Here is a 21,931-nt window from a genome sequence, read left to right on the forward strand (position 1 = left end):
CAGCTCTACCCCCCATACCTCTTGCATACAGTTAAGTACCCATAGCCAATAGGCCTGCAACACCTGACATTCCCACAATATGTGAAAGAAGGTGCCCACCTCCCCACATCCCCTGCGACAGAGTCCGCCTTCGCTGCGCCCCATCAGGACCAGTCGTGTGCCAGAGATGTAGACCCGATGCAGGATTTTCAATTAGATCAATATAATTTTCGCCGAGATCGCTACTTCCTTAGGGGATGCAAGTGCCTCTCTCCATTCTTCCTCATCTATTTCGAGTCCATCTGCCTCCCCTTTCCCCTTAATAGCGAGCAACGGGTCTGGAGTGTGGTTAATGAGTTTTTGTAAGTGAGGGAGATAGCCCGTTCTGGTAGGTGGCCATCCAGCAGCCTATTTTCAAAAGGGGAGGCCTCTGGGAGTTGGGTCCCTGGGGGAATATTGGTCTGAAGTGAGTGTCTGACCTGCATGTATCGGAAGTGTTCTGTTTGAGCTAGATCGTGGGTGTGCTGGAGCGTAACGATTGGGATTACCCCTGTCGGGCCCCACAGGTCTTTTACCCGCAATATTCCAATCAGGTCCCATTCACGGAATCCTTTAGTTCGACAAGTCTTTCTGAGGCCCCCAGTGGTGTTGCTAAAGTGATTTTGTCAGCCCAACCCAGTTTCTTTTGAACTATGTGCCACAGCTATACTGAGTGTTTTGTAGGTCCTGTGAGGCGATACCTACCCGGCCGTGAGTAAATCGCAGCCTCAAAGTTCCCACCCAGCAGGAGCCATCTGTCCATTCCATACCCTGGGTCATTCCCCGCACAATAGGTACCTTGGTTAATGGCCGAGAGATGTGCCGCCCAATAGTATTTCCTGATGTCCGGAAGCGCTATCCCTCCGTTAAACCACCCCGCGTGAGTTTTTGTAGGGATATACGGGGCATTCCGGACCAGAGAAGATCTCTCTGGGTGGCTTCGATGGCAGCAAAGTATTTTTGCGGCACTAGGTCTGCATAGTTCTAGAGGGCATATAGAAACCGAGGCAGCGCCATCATTTTAAATAGCGCTGCCCTTCCCAATAGAGACAGCGGGAGCGTTTTCCAAGTGGCTGGGTCTCGCTTGAGCCTTTGCAGAGGCGGCAGGAGATTTCTCTCATATCGGGTGGCCCGATCCATGGAGACATAGACTCCAAGGTACCTGAATCCGTCTGTGGCTATCTGAATTGGGCAGTCGCTCGGGAGCATCGGGGTACCCCCATGCAGAACATACAGGTGTGATTTGTCCCAGTTGATGCTGTAGCCCGAATACTCTCCAAACCCAGTGAAGATATATAATGCCACTGCGATAGACTCACAGGGGTTTGTGAGGTAAAGGAGGATATCGTCCGCGTAAAGCGGAATCCTGTCCTCCCATCCTTCCGCCCATCGGATCCCTTTCAAGGAGGGAGTCTGTCTTATCCAGGCAGCAAGCGGCTCCAGGGAAAGAGCAAACAATAAGGGTGAAAGGGGGCATCCCTGTTGGTTTCCTCTTCCTACTGTGAACACCTCTGAGATCTTGTTGTTGACCACCACCTGGGCCAAAGGCTCAGTGTAGAGGAGGCGCACCCAGCCAATGAAATTCGGACCAAATCCCAACTTTTGGAGCACAGCCAGCATGTAAGGCCACTCTAAGGTGTCGAACGCCATCGTCGCGTCCACGACACGACGACCGTCCCTTCACGCAGCGTGTGGCAGCGACCCAAGACCCCATGTAGACGGCGCAAATTAAGGGCCGTGTTGCGGTGGGACTTGAAGCCCGACTGATCTGGGTGCACCAGTGTTCAGGACCGGTGGAAGCCTATTGGCCAGTGCCTTGGCGAGGATCTTTGGCTCAGCATTTAACAGTGATATTGGCCAGTAAGATGCAGTCAGCTCTCTAGGGTTCCCCTCCTTGGGAATAGCCACAATCGTGGCGAATCGCTGGTCCTTCGGCAGTATGCCTTGCTCTCTACTTTCCTCGAACATACGTTTCAGGTATGGGCCTATGCTGTCAGGCTTGAGCTTGTAGAGCTCAATCGGAAGTCCGCGACGACTCTCTGTCGAGCCAGCATTGAACCTCTGATAGTGCTGTAAAAAACATAGCCTTGCCCCCTGGAATAACCGTGAGTTTGGCGGGGAAGAACATCATATACTTGATCCCATTGTCCCACAACGCCGCCTTCACTCCAGTAAATGAGCGCCTTTCTCGTTGCACCTGGAGCGTGAAGTCTGGAAAGAATCGGATTGTAGTGTTTTCATATTGCAGGTCACCCGTCTGCCTGGCTGCCTGAAGGATAGAGTCGGTGTCCCTATAGTTCAGGATTTTGGCTATTATTGTCCTGGGTGGTGCTCCAGGCTTAGGCTTAGGGATTGGCGCACGATGAGCACATAGTGAAGATGTTTGAAAGGCGCTTGGGTTTCAGGTGGTTGAGGATTAAGTCTTCCAGAAATAGTTCCACGCTAGGCCCCTCCAAATCCTCCGGAACGCCCACTACGCGAATGTTGTTCCTGCGTGCTCTTCCTTCATGGTCCTCCAGCTTCATGGCCACCTGGCGGTGTTGGTGGACTAGTTCGTTCACTCTTTGCTCAAGTTTTTTAGATGAGGCCTGGAGTTCCCTTATGTCGGTCCTGTTCGCCTTGGTCTTCTCTGATGTTTTATTGAGGTCAGTGCGCAGGAGGTTGACTTCTATAGATATTTTGTCCATTTTCGATTTCATGTTGGTACCCAGTGTTTATATCGCCGTATTGATCGAAGCTAAGGACGGTTCTTTAGCTGCAGCCTGGTCCCCAGACGCACCACCCATCTGCTGGGACCCCATCGGGATTGCATATTTGTCCAGTTTATTAATTTGGGTGGTTGCGTTGTTTTTTGGTCTCATGGTGGCGACACGATCGTCTGATCCGCGATTCCCAAGTGTCGTTCTCAGCCCACCGATTCGTTATCCAAATGATTTCAGTTGGGACGAGGGCCTGCTCCCATCGACACTCACCCCCACTGGTGGCCGCAACAATCAATTCCTAGGCAGGTCGCAGGGCTCACCGCCTATTACCATGCGTGGCGCGTACCTCAGACCGCATAATGTGGCTGTCCCCCACCCCCTGCACCGTGCACCACTTGCTTGCGCAAATAACTCAGGGCGCTCGTAGGGGCCCCGGGCCCCACCCTCAAGTTTGCTCCTCCTCCTGCGGCAAACTCACGTGGCGGCAGCGCCCTCTCTTACGGCCGTGGCTTGGCCCCCAGTATAAATTTGCAGTAGATAACACACACCACGGGGTACTCACATGGAGGATAGGGTGAAGTTCTGACTCTTGGCTCCAGCACTCCTGTATCCACCGCCTCCACTCATGTAGGGTTTTTTACTGATGTTCAGTGTGGCACTCGGGTCCCCTTCTGGCTGGCGGATGAGGTCGTTGGCCCGTTCTGCTGCGTTCTGCAGCCTCTGTCACCCTTCGAGTGGGGGGGGGCTCCTGGCAGCCGAGGCCCGCGCTGCACATTCCCCAGACAAACAGTATGCCGGTTCATCGGCGGGTGCCTCTGGCAGTTACCCGCACCGTCACTGCCGCCCTCAGCACAAATGCGGCCCTTCCTATGGGCCACCCGGTATCGCCGGTGGTGTGCCCTGCCGCCTCTGTCACTTTTGCGTTGAGACCGCTGGTGGGCCGGTTCTGTGGCGGGCACCTCCGATCCTATCCCGTGCCGCACCGCTGCCCTCAATTTGAATGCGTCCCTTCTCCGGGGGCCGCCCGATGGTGTCGGCTCCTCCGCTAAGCTCTCCTGGCCAGCAGGAGCCCGGATGATAATTGCGGCGCTAGTTTTCCGGCCACCAAGAGGGCCGCAAAGCCAGGGCCTCCCGTGGACGTCAGGTCCGGCAACGCGGCTCACCTTCACCCGGCGGCCGCCGAGCCCCCGCAACGCTCTGCTTTCCTATGGCGCCACAAGCAAGCCTGACCCCCAGGAGCAAAGCCGCCGATCCGCTAGTAATCCCCAATCCGCAACAGGTTCAGGAGTGTATAACCTGCCGGATTATGGCCGGATAGATAGGGGTTTTAGCTGGGCTCCGGCGGAGCTTACGAGCTAAGCAGCCATCTTCACTGGCTCCTGGCTATGCCCACTGGCTATTGAGATTTAAATTCTATCAACTCTCCTGCTGGGTTACAAATCAGGATAAAAATTAAGTTAGTAATGAAGAACTGGAGAGCAGGTTCCTAGGCCCGATTTGCCAAAGCAAAGAAGTGGCGTATTGGTACTGGACTTTGATTAAAGGAGATTTGCCACCACTGCCTATGGAGGAGCCCTGGAGAAGAGAACTGCCTTCCAGCGATATTTCATCCTTCTGGCAAGTATCTATATGCATTTTGTGGAAGGTTGTCAAAGCTTCATCAATGAGGAGAAATCATCTGTTCACACTCCACAGAGCCTATTGGACCCCGAAGAGGCTTTCCAAGCTGGGATGCGGAGAGAAGGTCTGTGTGAAATGTAATGTGAGAAGCGCAGATGATGTGCATATGTTTGTGCAGTGTCCTCAGATCCAGGGCTTCTGGAGGCAAGTTGGTAAGATTATCTCAGAAGTAATGGGCCAAGAAATTCAGGAGAGCCTTGTATTAAATATTTTTTGAATTTTACCTGATGACAGTAGTACTATCAAAGTGTCAAATCTCCAAGCTTCATTAGTGTTTGTTTTAATTCTGCTGGCAAGAAGAGAAATCTGCCTAAATTGGATATCACCTAATTCTCCAAAGTTGTTAGATGGGGTGTCCTCTGTTAAAAGAATCCATAAGTTGGATATGGCTTGCGAAGCAAAGAAAAGAGCTAGGTTTTGGGGGATTTGGGATAATTGGGCTAATAATTTGGGTTTTGCAACTTTCTAGCACGTATAAAAGTCCAATGATTATGAAGCAAGTGAGTTACTGGGAAATGGTTTGTGTATAAACTATGGGCTCAATACCATCCTTGACATTCCCAAATGTCATTCGGTTGGCGTCTCTAAAAACCCTGGAGGTGGAAAGAGATCTGCAGGGTTGCATATCCCCTCTACTGGGTCATGGAGGGTGCCATGGTACTGCTCAACGACCACTCACTTTATTTCTTTAATGAGAAAAAAAAGAATGGTAATAACACTAGTTTGAGTAATGTGAGCAATGACATTGATGAGAAAAAAATAGATGTTGCACAAAGTGGTGTTATAATTTGTGCTTTGTAAAAGTTTATTTCAAATGTGCTTTCAAATCCTGAATGATGTATTAACCTATAACGTGCAAAAAAACTTACAACAATTATATGCAAAATAATAGTGGTGTTAAAAAATGTTGTGGGTACCTTATTCTTACATGGATTAATTGCAATTCACATTGAGATAATATTAATCTGCCTAATTGAAGAACTAATGTACTGTTTTGAATAATGTGAGATTCATATTGTAGCACACATTTATCGTGCACAAGCTGTGTTTCATGAAGGCCTCAAAACTTTCTTTCTCTCCTATTATGAACTTAATATTCTGAAGCACATGGGAACCTGTTGTAATTGACCAGCTCGAGCTGAGCTGTGGAATGTTAGAATGTCTTTACTTCATTGGATTGTTGTGAGGCATTCTGGCATTAGATGCGCTGCTGTGAACATCGGTGACTGTCGGTGGTTGCATAGAATAAAACAGTCTCATTTAGATACCAGCGTATGTGGCTTTTATTACTGGCAATGAGGAGCTCTTGATTAGGAACAAGAATAGGCAACCATCGATTCCCCTGCATACCCACACCTTGCTGATTGAAATTACCGGTATTTCGTCTAATCCAGCTGACTACAAGCTGACCACAACCACCTGGTCACAAGCTTACGACAACTTGACTACCAACTCATCTGATCTAACATCCAGCATACATATTTTTGGAAAAATGTTTGTTTTTATCTGCAGCTACTACCCAAAGTAAGTGTGACAGTTGTTAGCTTACTTTTGAATTCACCATCGCAAGTTTGCTTCCGGCTTCCCCGCGTTCCAAGCAAGACGTCTTCGTGTTCCAAGTAGCTCTGACGTTTTCTGATGAATCTGATCACGTTACGCTGATACCGGCGCAAGACGTGTACATCAAATCATGTAACGTGCAACGTAGCGGCCATTTTTAACAAACGGACTGTGAAATTGAAGGTTTCCTCAACACAGCGCAACTCTAACGACGATAGAAATTGATGGTTTAAATCAAAGAATTTCTCAACACAGCACAACGTTAACGATGATAGAAATTGATGATTCTCACGACGTAATTGTCCATTCAAAATAGAATTTATTTGCGGTGAGGAAGTTTTTTTTGGGTTGTTGGTATTTCAAATATTACTCATAAATATTTTAGAGACTGTCTTTTCAAAATAGGATTAAGAGATTAGCTGTTCTCATGATGACTTTATTTTCTTCAAAATAGAACATATATACACTAGAAAAGTTTGTTTCAAGGATTACGTTATAAACTTTTTTTGAACACTTGCATCTTCAAGTGAGAAGCCCTGGCCACATCTACCAGCATGTCCCAACTCCCCGCATTTTTATCTGAAAAAGGAGACCCAATTCTCCCATGGAAAAGATGGAGGAACTTATTTGACTCGTACATAGTGGCGATTGGAGAACAATTTTCAGCTTTCAGAAAACAAGCTGTCTTGTTACATAACTTAGGTGTAGAAAGTAGAAATATATATGATAGCATTGACCTTATAACAATAGGCGATAGTGAGCCTGCCGACTGCCGACTGTGCGAAATGTCAATGATCATGCGAATATGCTGCTTTGGGCCTTGCATCGATGTGGTTTTGCAGCGACACAGTTTTTTCACAAGAACTCAGGGTTCCACTGAACGTGTAGGGCCAGATGTAGGTAAATACTATTTACCGATTCCTAAATACCGAATTCTACCGATTCGGTATTTAAGAATCAGTAAATAGTATGTAGGTAAACAATCAGTAATTTTTACCGATTCGGCAATATTCGCTATTACCGATTCGGTATTTACCGAATTGGTAATAAGGAATACCTTCCCATTCATTCCTTTTGGCTGGAGGCCCATAGGAATGAATGGGAAGCCATTCACTATTACAGATTCAGTAAATATCGAATCGGTAATAGGGGGAGCATATTCAAGGGTGGCAGGGTGTCACATTGACACCCTGTTGCACCCCTGAATCGTGCATGTGTGCACATGTGGTGCACATACATGCCCTAAGATGCCCTTCCACATGGCACTTTTAAAAAAGCACAAAATTGTTTTTTTAAAGGTATTCGATATTTACCACCAACTTGTAGTTGGTGGTAAATAATGAATCCTTAAATCAAAAATGCACTCACTTGAGTGCTCCCTACATAGGATTGAAGGATTCAGTAATTTACCTATTCGGTATTTTAAGGATTCGGTAATTTACCGATTCCTTAAATTACCGAATCGGTAAATTATCGAATCCTTAAATCCAGCCACCTACATTAGAAAAAGCTAAATACCGGTCGGTAACGGGAAATTTTCCGATTTTCGGCTGTTACCGACCGGTATTAAGCTACCTACATATGGCCCGTAGTGAGCTATGTTGCTTGTCCCAAACCCCTAGCATGCACCTGTGAGTTTGGTGAACTTTCAGATTCCCTTTTAAGAGATCAACTTGTAGGATGTACCAACTGCTCTAGGGTACAAGAAAAGCTTATTTCCAAGAATCCCACGTTAACTGAGGCCATTGCAATTGTTGAAGGTGTTGAGAATACTTCATCTAAAGGAGATAAGAAAGAATCTTGACGATAGTAGCGAGAGTGAGGGCACAAAGAAGGGCCAAGATGGTGTACACGCCCTGTCTGATTGTGCCAATAATGAGGAATTCATTGACAACGTTGCTAGAGTGTCACATGATCCTAAAAACAAGAGTGTTTCTAAAAATCCTCAATCTCTGACTGCGACCCATATAGATAATCAACCATGCACTGAACGTGATCATCTCCAACATCAGCGTTATCCTACTCATGACAGAAATCCCAGTGATAATCAGAGGGGACGATGTTATAGGTGTGGTAGTTATTCCCATTCCTCTGCTTATCCCAATTGCTTTGCCAGAGACTCTGTGTGCAACAACTGTGAGATTAAGGGACACTATGTTCGAGTTTGCAAGTCCTCCAAGAGGAATCGTGTAACGCAAAGTGTACCTGAAACAGTTTGTACTGTAATTGTCTCTAGTATTTCTGAATGCAATGGGGATGTTGATTCTAAAAATATAAGCATGCCGTTGTGTGACAAATCTGTAGATGGGTAGGAGTTTGGTGTCTTGGCTGACTCAGGTTCCCCCTTTACCCTAAGTAGTAACAAGATATGGGATGAAAAAGTTGGCCTTGAGAATGTAGAACTACTATCTCCAGACATTTCCCCGGTCCGTTATGGTGTTTCCCCCATAGACATTGTTGGGTATGTAGTTGCAAAAATTTTATTCAAGGGGAGGGAAACTGTGGGAAAAGTATATGTGGCCAAGAGGGGAGACAATCTACTTGGATGGAGACACCAGCGTGATTTAGGTATAATTTTGAACCCAAGTGCCAATAATCTGCAAGAACAAATCATGCTGATTGACAATATGAATAGTACTAGTGTTTCGGCAGAATTTCCGGAGGTGTTCACTGACACTCGTGGTTGCCTCAGGGGTTTTGAGCATTGGATCATCTTGAAGGATGCTGCTAAACCTTGTGTGCACAAGTTGCGTAAAATACCAAATCTGATGATTGGACCGTTGAAGTGTGAGCTTGATAGACTACTGAAATTGGGGGTGATTGAAGAGATTGAGGTCTTGGAGTGGTTGGCACCGGTAGTTTTGGCTCTAAAAGATGGTGGAACTGCTGTGAGGATGTGTGTGGACTTAAGCAGGCTAAATGAGTGGTTTTGGGTGGACCGCCAGCCTTTACCAAATACCTCTGAGTATATCAGTCTGTTGAAGGGTGCCAACATTTTTAGTGTCTTGGATCTTTCTTTCGCATACCATCAGAGCATGCTCCATAAGGATTCTAGGCATTTATCTTAATTTGTAACTCCTCTGGGAGCTTACCATTTTCTGAAGATGCCCTTCGGGTTAGCCTTGGCGGCGGAATGCTTCCAGAGGATTATGAAAATGGTTTTGGGGGACCTACCAAATGTCTTGTTTTTTCAAGACGACATTTTGATTTATGGTAAGGATGAGCGCGAACATGGAGTTGTATTGAGGACTTGTATTGAGGTTTTAGAGAGATTGAAAGGAAGAGGACTCAGAGTTAAGAAAGAGAAATGTCGCTTTGGACTAAGGTCTGTTACTTATCTTGGGCACGTTATTTCTGGAGATGGTATACAGCCAAAGATAGAACTTGCAAAGAGTATTGTTGAGGCTCCAACGCCTGAAGACAAAGAACAAGTCAGGTCCTTTTTAGGAATGGCCGAGTTCTAGTCTAAGTTTGTTAAGAATTTCGCTAGCGTTGTTGAACCTATTAGATCTCTATTAAAGAAAGGAGTGTATTTTAACTGGTCTCCTGAGTGTGAAGCAGCTTTGATTTGGTTAAATCGGAGCTTGGTCAGATGTCAACTTTGGGACATTTCAACACCAAGTTGAGAATGATTTTGACCACTGATGCCAGTTGGAAAGGTCTTGGGGCTGTGCTTTCCCAAGTAGTTGATGGGGAAGGAGAACATTGTGACTTTTGCCTCTAGGGCTCTCAGAGAGGCTGAGGTCAATTACTTTTGTATTGAAAGGGAGGCATTACGTGTATCCTGGGCAGTACAACCCTTCAAATTTTACCTTTGGGGAATTCCGTTCACTGTTAAGTTAGATAATCGCCCCCTTGTCCAAGTTTTCTCGTGTCATCACAGTGGCCACATGACCCCGAGACTGAAAAGGTGAAGCAATGGTCTACAAGAGTTTAATTTCTGTGTGCAATACATTTCAGGCCAAAGTAATAAGTCAGCTGATTGTTTATCACGTCTGCCTTTAAGCAGCGAACAAGATGTTGAGGAGTTTGAGTGTGTAAATTGGCTGTCTGGATCTTCGCTATCACGAGAGGATTGGCCAACTTGTACTAGTAATGACAGAGTGTTTTCCTCCCTTAGGGTTGTCATCAATAAGTGTTGGCCTGAGTAAAAACATCTTGATTCTGATTTGAAGCCTTTTTGGGATGTGGAAGATGATCTTACCTTTTGTCAAGGATACCTCATGAGGGGCGACGGAGTGGTCCCACCTGATACACTGAAAGAGAAAGTAGTGAATCTAGCTCATGAGGGCAATTTAGGTAGGAGTCTTACCAAGGCACGTGTTAGAGAAAGATATTGGTGGCCTGGAATGGACTGAGAGATAGAGAAGGTAGTTAAAGATTGCCATTTGTGTTCCATGTATGCCAAGTCTCATACCACAAGGCATACTCCTCTCTCTCCTGTTGAGGTCCCTGATGTTGTTTGAACCAAGTTAGGATTATACATAATTGGTCCATTTGATTTGATGCCTTCTCATGAGATATGTTGTCCTTGTCGATTATACCTCTAAATGGGTTATTTCTAAATGCATGTGTGCTGTTAACTCTAGGTCTGTGATTGAATTCTTGAAGGATGTGTTTGTATCGGAGGGAATTCCTAAATACTTAGTTACGGACAATGGGGTGCAGTTCACCGCCCATGAGATGAATGCATTTCTTGAAGATCTGGGAATAGTTAATCAGGAGACAGCCCTATATTCCCCACAAGCCAATGGAGTCATAGAAAGGATGAGTAGGGTTGTCAAGAGTTTTGCTCAGCGGGCATTAGATTCAAGGATTTCTTTCAGCAGTGTGTTGAGAGAAACCTGGTGGGCACACCGCACTGTTCCCAATGCCATTTCTCAAAAATCTCCTTTTGAAGCCTTACGAGGTAGGGTGGCCAACTCTAAGCTTAATCCAGTGTATTTCCCGTTAGGAGAGAGAGTGTTGTGTCTGATGATTTAAGAAAATCAAGTTGGCAGATTACTGCGGTATGATGATAAAATGTCTGTCAGAGTAAAAAAAATGGAATCTTGGTGACGGTGTTTTGGTAAAAAAAGTTAAACGTACTCACAAAGTTACTTCTAATTTTCTTGGCCTATTTACCATCATTGCCATTAGGAAAAATGTTGTGGTCCTAGACATTGGCAGTACATGGAGTATGTCTAGGCTTGTCGAATTCATGGAGACATCTCACTGCACTGCTGAAAACCCTAATCTTGTTTGTTTAGAGGAGAATGATAACACTGGTTGTTCAGACAGGCATAGGCGGCCTCCTGTGAAATGTAATGATTATATTTTGTACTAGTTGCGTTCTTAAATTTTTTTTAACACGTTTCATTTTTCTCCTTTTATCTTTAATTTCTGTTTTGTTTAGCTAATACATAATAACAATGTTCTGTACCCATATATAGTTTCTTTGTATTTTTCATGCCTTGTGCCATTGTATTCTATTTCTTGTTATTTCTAAATCCTCATTGATTTTGTAAAGGGGATGTGTTGTAATTGACCAGCTTGAGCTGAGCTGTGGAATGTTAGAATGTCTTTACTTCTTTGGATTGTTGTGAGGCATTATGGCTTTAGATGCGCTGCTGTGAACATCGGTGACTGTCGGTAGTTGCATAGAATAGAACAGCCTCATTTAGATACCTGCGTATGTGGCTTTTATTAAAGTTTCTACTTGTGTTCTAACACTCAAATGAATCCTTTCACGTTTGTAGCTTACTTGACTAGACTTGAAACAATCTCTGAGAAAGGACTGTCAAGGGATAAGAACATTGACTCTCATACTTCCTAAGTGTCACAGCCAATCATATGACTAAAGAACAGTGGACTTAAGGAAAATGCAAAGTAATGGATTACTTAATTCTTACAGATTTTTATACTTTTACCTACTACATCATCTCATCCTATTGCAAACTGACCAATGGGACAGAGTGGTCCAACAAATTTGGTGATGTTAAAGGGATGTTAACAATGGAACACAGGCCGTTCCTATCTTGTCCATCTCCCCTCTACCCATCCTGCGGTACAGAGACTGATGATTTGGACTTCCAGAAACAATGCAAACTGTGATGAAATCCTGTGTTTGCTACTGGCCTGTATGCTTGCGCAGTGGAACCTTTCCAGCTGAAAGGGTTCCATTAAGCCGCTGTACCATTGGCGCTGCAGTGAGGACAGGGGTAGATAATTATGTCCATGAACTGGAACTGGTTATTCAGAAATTACTGAACTTTTATTAATTGTGTTGGTATGAGAAACAACTGATTTTCCTATATATTTACTTTCTAATACTTAATAAATCTGACTGAATTTAAAATTAGATTTATGCTAATTATTTGAAGCTAGATGAAAATACAATTCAATATAGAACATTCTGCTGATTCTGTTTCATTATATGCTGTGGCAAAATTAATCTGATCCATGATCAACTAATTGTGTGGGAGAAATTACCTGGGAGGTTACCGTAACTTATTGAATACTAACAATTATTTTTTTCCAGGTCCTCATATGAAAATTGTTGATCCACTAAGTATTCTGGTCCTTTTCAGCACAGTGGCGAGGACACTATCCCGTTGGAATTCTATAAACGTTTTAAAGGTAATTTGGCACTTGTTTTTACTACATTATTTAATATTATTCAAGGGGAAGATGTCCCTTCCTCTTGGAATATCACCAATATTATAGTATTTCCTAAAAAGGGGAAATCGGTAGAGGACATGGGCTCGTACCGCCCTATATCACTGATCAATGCAGATGCTAAAATGTTCTCTTAAAATTCTAGTTTCTCGGCTGGCTCTTATTATCTATCAGTTAGTCTCGGAACAACAGCAAGGTTTTGTCCCTGGCAGAGACGCAGCAGCTCACATTAATATAGCTATCGCTGCATTCAATGTCTCTGGTCAATTAAATCAGCATATAGGGATGTTGATGCTGACTGTGTTCCTTGGGGAGCACTTTGGCCAATTATGTCATCATTCGGCCTTGGTCAAAGGTTTATCTCGGCGATTCAGAAACTTTGTCCCACACCGTTCAAATCATGGCCGCTGTACTAGACTCAACAACATGAGATTCTGGGCAAATATTTTAATCTCTTTGTGTGCAAGCATAAATAAAATGTATTTGTGTAATCTCCACCTGATGAACATGATCATTGGATAGTTATTTGGGGTGGGTGACTACCCACCACAAAGAACATTCACAACTCATCAGGATCAACTCTCAAAGTCTCTAAATAAACTTGAGCTTAAAATCCTGGTAGCTACGACTCAGACCATACAAGCTTAACTTAGGGCAAAATGAAAAGTATTATTCAGTAACACAACAGTAATACAGTCAAAACAGCAAGGAATAAAAATTCCAAACCAAATTCAAATTGGAGTACATTTTAATAAATCAAATGACACCAAAACAACAAAAATCAATATGGAGATCCATAGATCTAATTGTTTTTAAATATTTAAGGCAAAATAGCACCAAAAAGTGCAAATCACCAATTGTAGTCAAAGGACGCGGTAGACTGGGACCCAGGTGCGATTTCAGGCTGACCACAATGGAACATGCCTTTGATACACCAACCAGGTTTAACTTGGTAAAACGTTTTACCTTGGGACTTAGTCTTAACAACAAAAGTAAAAATCTTTCAGCATGGCACCAGGCTTTATCCAAAGAAGTCTTCAGAAAGTTGATTAGGCTCTGGTTTTGCAAGAGGAGCTCTGAGCATGAGAATTTGAAATTAGTGCCCAAGTAAGTCCTCTTACTGGCTGGACACTTTTGACACCTTCACCCAGTCAAGGTTTCTATCTTTGGACTTAGTCTCTTTTTTTGAGCAAGGACTCCTCCAGAGAGGCAAGGTAGAGGCTCTATCTGCCTTTCATGAGGTAAAATACCTTCTCACCAAGGTCTTGCTCAATCAGATTTGCTCCTGCAGAGAAACATGGAGTAGGAGAGACCTGATTTTGTAGCCCAGAGAGGTTCCATTTTGGGAAGATAGGCTGGGGTGGTTTGTCTTGGTCATTGGAGGTCTTGAAGTTCCAAAATGTTCGAAGTTCCAGGTTTTCAGGGGTGGTGGTAGATATCCAGCAAGGCACAACCAAGGGTCAAGACTTACTCCAGTAGAGGTCCAAGTAAGGTCCAGTTATTACTGGTCATCCTGGCACTTGCAGCTTGCTGTGTTTTCTGTAGCCACACAAGAGGACCGCAAACTGACCCTTGGAGTTGACTTTTTTTGTCCTCAGTGCAATGTAGAGAAGGTCCAGTACTTCAGGGCTTCTCTCAGGTCACAGACAGCAGTTCTTTGACAGGTTCAGAAAATATTCTGAAGTGGGTGCCTGGGGTGCAACATTTATGTCTAGCACTAGCTAGTGGGTGGGAAGGATGTATGTCATTACGACGCGGTGTTTACACTGCCCTACCATTACAACGCAGTTATTACAACGCAAGTCGTTACAATGACTTGCACTGTAGGTGCTGGACTTAGGAATAGTATAATTTACTATTCCAACTCCAGCCCCTGTAACATTAGGGAAGGTGTTGGAATAGTAAATCATACTATTTCTTAGTATACAGCACCATCCAGCGCAAGTCGTTATAACGACTCGCATTGTGATGCCTGCGTCGTAATGGTAGTGCGGTGTAAAGACCACATTGTAATGGTCATCTCCCGGGTGGGAATGACCCCCTGCTCCCGCTATAATCATTGGAACAAAAGGTGGAGGTAACCCTTTTTACTTTTGCAGCAGTTCCTGTTTGCCCTACTGTAAACAATACAACAGTGCACCTCACTCTTAAAATCCAAGATTAGGAAGCCCTTCTCCCCTTGCGCAGAGCCTGTGTGCCCACCCAGAGATGTGGCTAGGGTAATGAGCAGTCCTCTTCTTTGTGATCACTCTTAACCATTTCTGGTGGTAGCTTTCCCCCACTGGGTTTGGTGCCTTGCTAACTGCGAGGACAAAGGCTGCTTCCTTTTCACATAACATTTGCTTGTGACAGGGGGGACCCTTTGAACTAATTTAAGTTCCTGGGTCTACACCAACTGTTCTGCCTTAAATAGGAACAAAAACACCTCCCACACCCAAGCCTTTATCTCTGCTCCGGGAATAGTTTTCACAACTCATCAGAGCTAGTCACTCACTGGGTTACTGCTGGAGAGCTAATGCAAATTAGCCTTCAGGAACATCAGGCAGGGAAAAGGTAACTTTTTTAAAAGTTACTTTTTGCTAATGCGTTTTAAAATTCTGACTTTATGACTGAATTGAACTTTTAATAAATATTAAAAATAGTTGTTTAATCATTTTTCTAGCTGGTCGCTAACTGGAGATAGCAATATTTAATATCGCTACCCAGTGCTTCACACAAAATCCCTTGTAGTTGAGGGTTTTGCCCACCTAAGCAACGCACTATTGCAAAAGCACAATTTTACATGCCCAGTCTAGTAAAGGGGGCTTTTATATACCTTCTTCATTTATTTTAAAGCTTGGAGAAATAATAAATCACATGCATAGGAAATTCTTTGATGTTATTGTAGAACCTACAGCAACCTGTGAGGCTTGGGTTTATGAACACTTTGATTGTTCCTTCAATGAGAAAAGCCTTAACCTTAATCCTAAAAACAAAAGACAAGAAACAGGTCTAAAAGATAACTCTGTATATTATTGCAGGAATAGGTAGTGAGCCCTAGCTCAGCATGTTTTCTTTGAGCAAACTACTTATTTCTAGTTAGTTGTTTTGTGAATATCTTTTTAAATACACCATGTTTAAATCCAATTTGCCATATCTCCTGCATATCCGATGATGTTAATATGTAAGTATGATTGTACACCATGGGACTATGGATGAAGCCCGTATGCCAAGCAACTCCAACAAAAACTGAGGTTTTAATGTTGGTCTCTTTGAACTTCTGCATTGATGCCAAATCAGGACAAATCAAGCTTCATTCCCAGGGTGTATTTAACCAGGCTAAACCAAAGTCTAATTTGCTGTTATGAGGTGGAGTTAGGTAATCTAAACAATACTGTAACCAAGCGACATAGTTAAGTGGCCAACGTCTTTAAGAGTTCCCCTGGATATGCCTATGCAGTAAAGGCCAAAATGCACAGACATGTGTCCTTTGCCGTTGGACTATCAAGGTGAGTAATTAATATGTGTACCACATATATTTAAGAATATCTGTCTGAAGCCTGAACTGGCTTGCCTTGAACCCAGGACCCCAGAGGTTAAGGCGAGGGTCAGTTGGTTGACCTCCTGTTTGAGCTACATGGACAAAACAAGCTTCCAGAGGCCTTCCCTACAACGGCCCAGCTGATATGTACAATTGGACCTGTCTGAACCCAGCTGTTGGCCTCTGCTGGAGTGTATCCTAATCCCCAGCAGGTCCTGAACCCTTAGATATTGTTAGTGTGTACATATAACCGCGATGCCATGTTGTGCTTTTTGGTGCCTGTTTTACTTAAAAATGTAAAAAATCATATCTACAGTTCTACTTATTGGATTGTTCTCTTTTTGGTACTGGATTTTTCTCTTTTTGGTGTCATTTTATTTATTACAGTTTACTCTAGGCACCCAACAAAAGAGAGGTTCAGTGACGAGTGACTATGAGGCTACTGTATATACGGTTCTTGCTACTATCTTGTAACACTGAGCTCAACATCTAACATTTTGTTTTTACTGCTTGTATCGTTATGAATGACAATTTTACAGGTTGAACACCAATCACGGGGCATAACTGTAAATGCAAAACGTGTAGGACACCCTTTTCTTTACCATGTGGTACCTGTGCACATGGAACTAGAAAAATCAAGTATCAATTGGCAATCTCAAATGTACATCTCTCGCGCCATATGTAACTTAATTATCTACTATGCACTCAGTACACAGGTGCAATACTCATTTCTGGCAATCACCTAGCTCTTCTAGGCCTTCGCCTTCACTGCCGTCAGTACTTGTAAGGATGATGATGATGGAGTTCATCTCTTCCTCTGGCTTAGTGCTCCAAATTTGGTGCTGGTCAACGCCTGGTTGCAAGAACTCATGGTAGTGTTTGGAGAGCAGCTCTAGGACATGTTGCAACTTTTGATAATATGAGGATGGGAAGACACAGCATTTACCTTGTTGGTGATCTCCTGCCCAAGGTTCCTCCTTACCTTAGAACTTACCTTTTGTTGGACATGGCCCGTGGGTTTAGACTTTTCCTTGACCACTTCCACAGGAATGATTTAAAGTTCAAGCTCACTGAAAATAACGCTCATGATATTTTCATAGTGATTCTTGCTGGTTAACACATCAGATGGCTCTTCAATTTGACAGGTGGTAGTGGATTGTGAACTTCAAGATGGCTGCTGCAGATGCTGCATGGGGTTAGTTCTCCATAAAACAGGCTTGTTACAGCAGTAGTCTGTCTGTGATGCACTAAAAGCACTCTGCCACCTTCTTCTGAAGACTTACAGATAGGCCACTTTGTATATCTGTTATGCAGTTCCTCATTCCATGTGTTATTTGGCATTTACCCCCAAGTTACAGATACATTGGCTGCAGTAATGCACCTGATAAATTAGATTATTTTGGACCTTGTAAAATGTATAATTACGGATGGTGTGATTGGATTTACGATGAAGAATCATTCATTCGGGGTGCAAATATGGTTCTTATTAATGTAGATCTTCAATATCATCTAATATGGCTCTACCTTATATTAACAGTCCTGCAAAATTCAGGTGCAGCCTATTGCCAATCAGTCCTTCAGAATTTAGGAGCAGCCCACTGCCAATCAGTTAAAAATCCTGACAAACTAGGATGGGGGCATTTCCTTACTCAGACATGTTTCTGAGAGGAGTGTACCTAGACTTGAATCCCAAATGTATAATGGGAACTGGTACCAACCTGACACCAGGAAGGCACAATATGCAAGACTTAGCACTTAAAAAACATGAAGGAGGCCCATTTGCCCCACGTCACCGGACTTAATTTACTTAGGAAGGAGTCAGCTAGTGTCCCCCAAAAATATAAACATCTGGCATAATAAAGGACAAGTATAAAGTTGTACAGGAGGTCTACCATGCTGAGAATACATTTGGGAACAACAGTTTAAGGCCTCCACAAATTTAGAGTACACAATGGGTGTCCCTTGTGTGTCTCTTGGGATTGGGGGGCCTGCCAACTCAGCCAAAATGCAAAAAACAGGGGTGCACCTCCTCAATAAAGGAAAATATGGTGCACAGACAGTAGGGGACTTCATTCGTACGTGGTGACTTACATCCTTGCATGTGGATATTATCTGAGTTTTTCTCAATTGCTTTTCTTTAGCTGGCACACCCTCCCCTAAGCACGCCTCTTTTTAACACCCACGGCCATATTTATGACCCGGTTTGTGTTACTCATAACCAAACAACGCGGTGCAAGAGCGACGGAAACCTTAAGACAGATTTTTAAAGCCATGCAAAGCCACTTTGCGTTGCTCCAAAAACTTGGAGCAATCAACGCAGCGCAAATCGGTGGGTTGCTTTACTCGGCCCAATGTAGGCATTCCATGAGCACTGCATTGATGTTCCCACGCAACTCCCATGACTTTTTGACGCATTCCCAGATTTAGAAGAGCTTTTTTTGAAAACTGTTACTCCTCACAATTGTTTGCCCAGATTACTCTGCCTTCTAGGCCTGGACTATTTAGACTTAACAGACACTGCAATCTAATCAGCTTTGCAGTTATCTCAGCCTACAATTTTTCCTTCTAAAGAAACTGTGTGCTCAACTCTGTGGACCAATTGTACTTAGACACACCAGAGTTTAAAATGTTCTGTGATTTTTCACGTCAGGCCGATGTGAAAATCTCCTCATGTTCAGTTTAACAGATTTTTGCGACAGACTTCATTGGACCAAGCCGCTAAATGTTTATCTTATAAGAATGCCTTTGGTTTAGCTCTGAATTAATCTCAGACACTGGCAATTGCTTGATTTTGCATTCTATTTATTCGTTTCTCAGCCACAATGCCGCTCTGGATAAAGATCAGACATATGCAAATCAGTTCAGGTCCTGCACCAACACGAACACTGCAACCTGAACTGCCACGCCAAGTGCTCCTGAAATAGGAACACATAACTCTAGACTTGTTTTAGCCTAATTAGGCTATAATAGCTCACTGTGCCACAGGACTATGCATAGTCCTGCAACAGGGACACAGTGAGCACAGGACCCATGTCTGGACATACTTGTCACACTTTGGGCATTTACTAGAACATACTGATGGTAGCAATGTTGCTTAATCAGGGTGGGATTTCAGTCCATCAGTTTCCACCCACTATGCCACTTTGGACGGACACCAACCATATGTAAATCAGTTTTGGCCTTGCTGCCACAGGAACAGCATAACTCAAACAGCCAAGCCTGCTCCAGATGGGACCACCAGCAATCCCAGACCAATTTTGGCTTACTTAGGTATGGACAATGCAGTACAGATTGAGACCTATCGCACACTGAGCACAGGACCCACGTATGGGCATACCCATCTTAATTAGGACATCTACTGCAATAAACAACAAAATAATAAATGAATGAATTAATGTCAGCCACTAACCACATTCCAGTCCATCGTTTTTCACGAACTATGCTTCCCTGGACAGAGATTAGCAAGTTTAGCTTACAACTCATCCTTCCTACTTTGAATAATAGAATCTTATTATAATTAAAATACTTTTGTTAATAATCACAACATATTACATTGCAGGAGATGCCTCATTCTCTCCAATACCATTACAAGACATTTAGAGAAACGTTCTGCTTATTTCCACTCTAAAGGTAAGTTAATTTTCAAGAAAGATCAACGTTTCTGAAAGGCTGTAAAATACTTTGAAAGCAGTCATTGCTTTCATCTATCTGCCTCTTAACAAAAATTTAAAGAATCTTATGCATTCCACATTTACAAAAATCAAATCTGAACGGAATTCTTATATGGATAACCAATACCAACATTAAGATACCCTTCCATTACTTTTGGAGTTAATAAGTCAGTCTCAAACCAATTAAAAGCAATTTTGGTCAGACCATCAAATAAGCCATTGCTCTGCTTATTATGCTGTCTTCCCCTTTCATTGCTACCATTCGTCTCAAAACTCCACATAGGAATTGCCAATGTTGAAATAAAACAATTTCTGGTTACACATTATCCTTGAGAAGATATTCAAGCTAGCCTTTCTCCCAATAGAAGAGAAGTCTGTCCTTTTTTTAGTTTAAAAGAGCTTTATAATATTAGAGTAAAACAGAGTACATTACTAGTAATGCATTAAAATCATTACAAAGAATATAGAGAAGGTGAAGGGGCAAACAGGGAAGAAAAATAAAAGAGCATTGTAATGATAAAAATGTACATTGTCCAGTTTAAGAAGTATCTAATAACCATCAAAGGTCTATTTGTAAAACGTTATAACAATTATACAATACAAAGTTCTAAAATTAAAACATCAATTATGAAGGAAAAAATTAACATCAAGATAGTTTATAAACTTAAACTATGCTGGCCTTCTTAACATTCCTGTATGATATGCAGTGTGTATGTCTTGGTACTAATGGACCCCTTGACACAATCAACCATACCATTCTGCTACATGAACGAGAGGATTCTGGAAGCCTGACTCGGCATCTCTCAGGGTCCATTTCTTTATTAGAACATTGGAATTGTGGAAGCTCCATTGAAGACGATGCAGTGCTCCGGTTGTCTAATGGCTGGTAGAAGCTCAGAGCATCAGCTTTTCAATGTTTGTTCGCAGCTCATGCTGTGAACAAAGGCCTCACCGATCCCAATGTGATTTCAACCCCCCCAGGCTCTGTGAGGCCTTTGTTTTACAAATTAGAACATTATGCCCTTTAGGGGCGGAATGTTCTAATAGCCTTAGAACACTCCATAGCGGGCCTTACTGGCCATTATAAGCATGCTCCCTTGTTAAAGGCCCTCGCCGAGCGGGCCTTTAATGGCTGGTAGAGCCTGCTGCCTCGGGTTCTAAGACTACAACGAATACCTGTAGCTGTGACTTCCTTGAAGCGTTCCTATTGATTCACCTTCTGTATGTTCGCTGACAATACCCATATCATCTTAACTCTTTCAGAACTCTTGCTTTAATAATTATTTTTTACTTGAAAAATCTTTAGTCTCACTGTGTGGCTGTTGATCTTTAGTCTCACTGTGTGGCTGTTGATTCACAAAATATTACATAGATAAAGAATTTTAAACTTTTCTCCCGAGTCAGTGGTTATTTCATAAAGGTAAATGTTATATTACTACCTATTATTCTAACATCCTTTGCGATCCTTAGGACTTAGAGTACAGGTGACAAGGATTTGGTATGATATGGTGTACAGGTATAAGTCCTAAAAGTGAATTAAAATTCTGATAGGCAGGAAGCTAAAGCAGGATTACCAGTTCAAGGTGTGAATGTTTATGGGCCCAAGTGAGTATGGTAAACTGAGCTGGTAATCCCGCGCGCTCCATCATTATTTTTTTGGTAGCAGAGGAGTGGCTAAGGTTTAGTTAAGATAGGTAGTTACTGTGTATTGATTATATTGATTTGGTATTGATTTTATGTATTAACCCAAAACCCATTTGTACTGTTTTCTGTTGTCGGAAATCCCCAGGGATATTGAATAGCGGGTGGTAAATGGAAGCCACACTGCAGTGAGGTTACTTGTCTGATGAAATAAGTGGGGTAAAACTTAAAGTACTGGTTAGGGATTATTTTCTGGTGTAAAAGTGAGAGTAAGTGATAGCAAAGAGGTTCGCTGGTGAAACTTTTGCCTTATATCACCTAGAAAGGGTAGGTCTGAAGGAGTAGCAGGTTCTTTGATGCTTGAATGAAGAGTAAGCGGAAGAGGTTTTACTCGTAGTGTGTGAAGAGTAAGCGGAAGGGTTTTACTTGCAGCGAAATAAACTGACTTTCCTTTGAATTTTAGTCAATCAGACACAGTAGCG

General features: G+C 43.1%; 1 protein-coding gene across 1 annotated transcript in view; it reads left to right on the forward strand.

Annotated features, from left to right (window-relative positions):
- The first annotated feature begins 3,503 nt into the window (after positions 1 to 3,503).
- The window catches only part of LOC144824745 (uncharacterized), a 29,018-nt gene continuing 10,590 nt past the window's right edge, over positions 3,504 to 21,931 (forward strand). Inside the window, exons 1-2 of the mRNA XM_078683758.1 lie at positions 3,504 to 4,464; positions 12,481 to 12,578. Coding sequence (XP_078539884.1) covers positions 4,350 to 4,464; positions 12,481 to 12,578 — 213 coding nt within the window. The 5' untranslated portion in view covers positions 3,504 to 4,349. The remainder of the gene's footprint in view (positions 4,465 to 12,480; positions 12,579 to 21,931) is intronic.

Source organism: Lissotriton helveticus, chromosome 3_1, assembly GCF_964261635.1.
Source record: "Lissotriton helveticus chromosome 3_1, aLisHel1.1, whole genome shotgun sequence".
NCBI classification, from domain to species: Eukaryota; Metazoa; Chordata; class Amphibia; order Caudata; family Salamandridae; genus Lissotriton; species Lissotriton helveticus.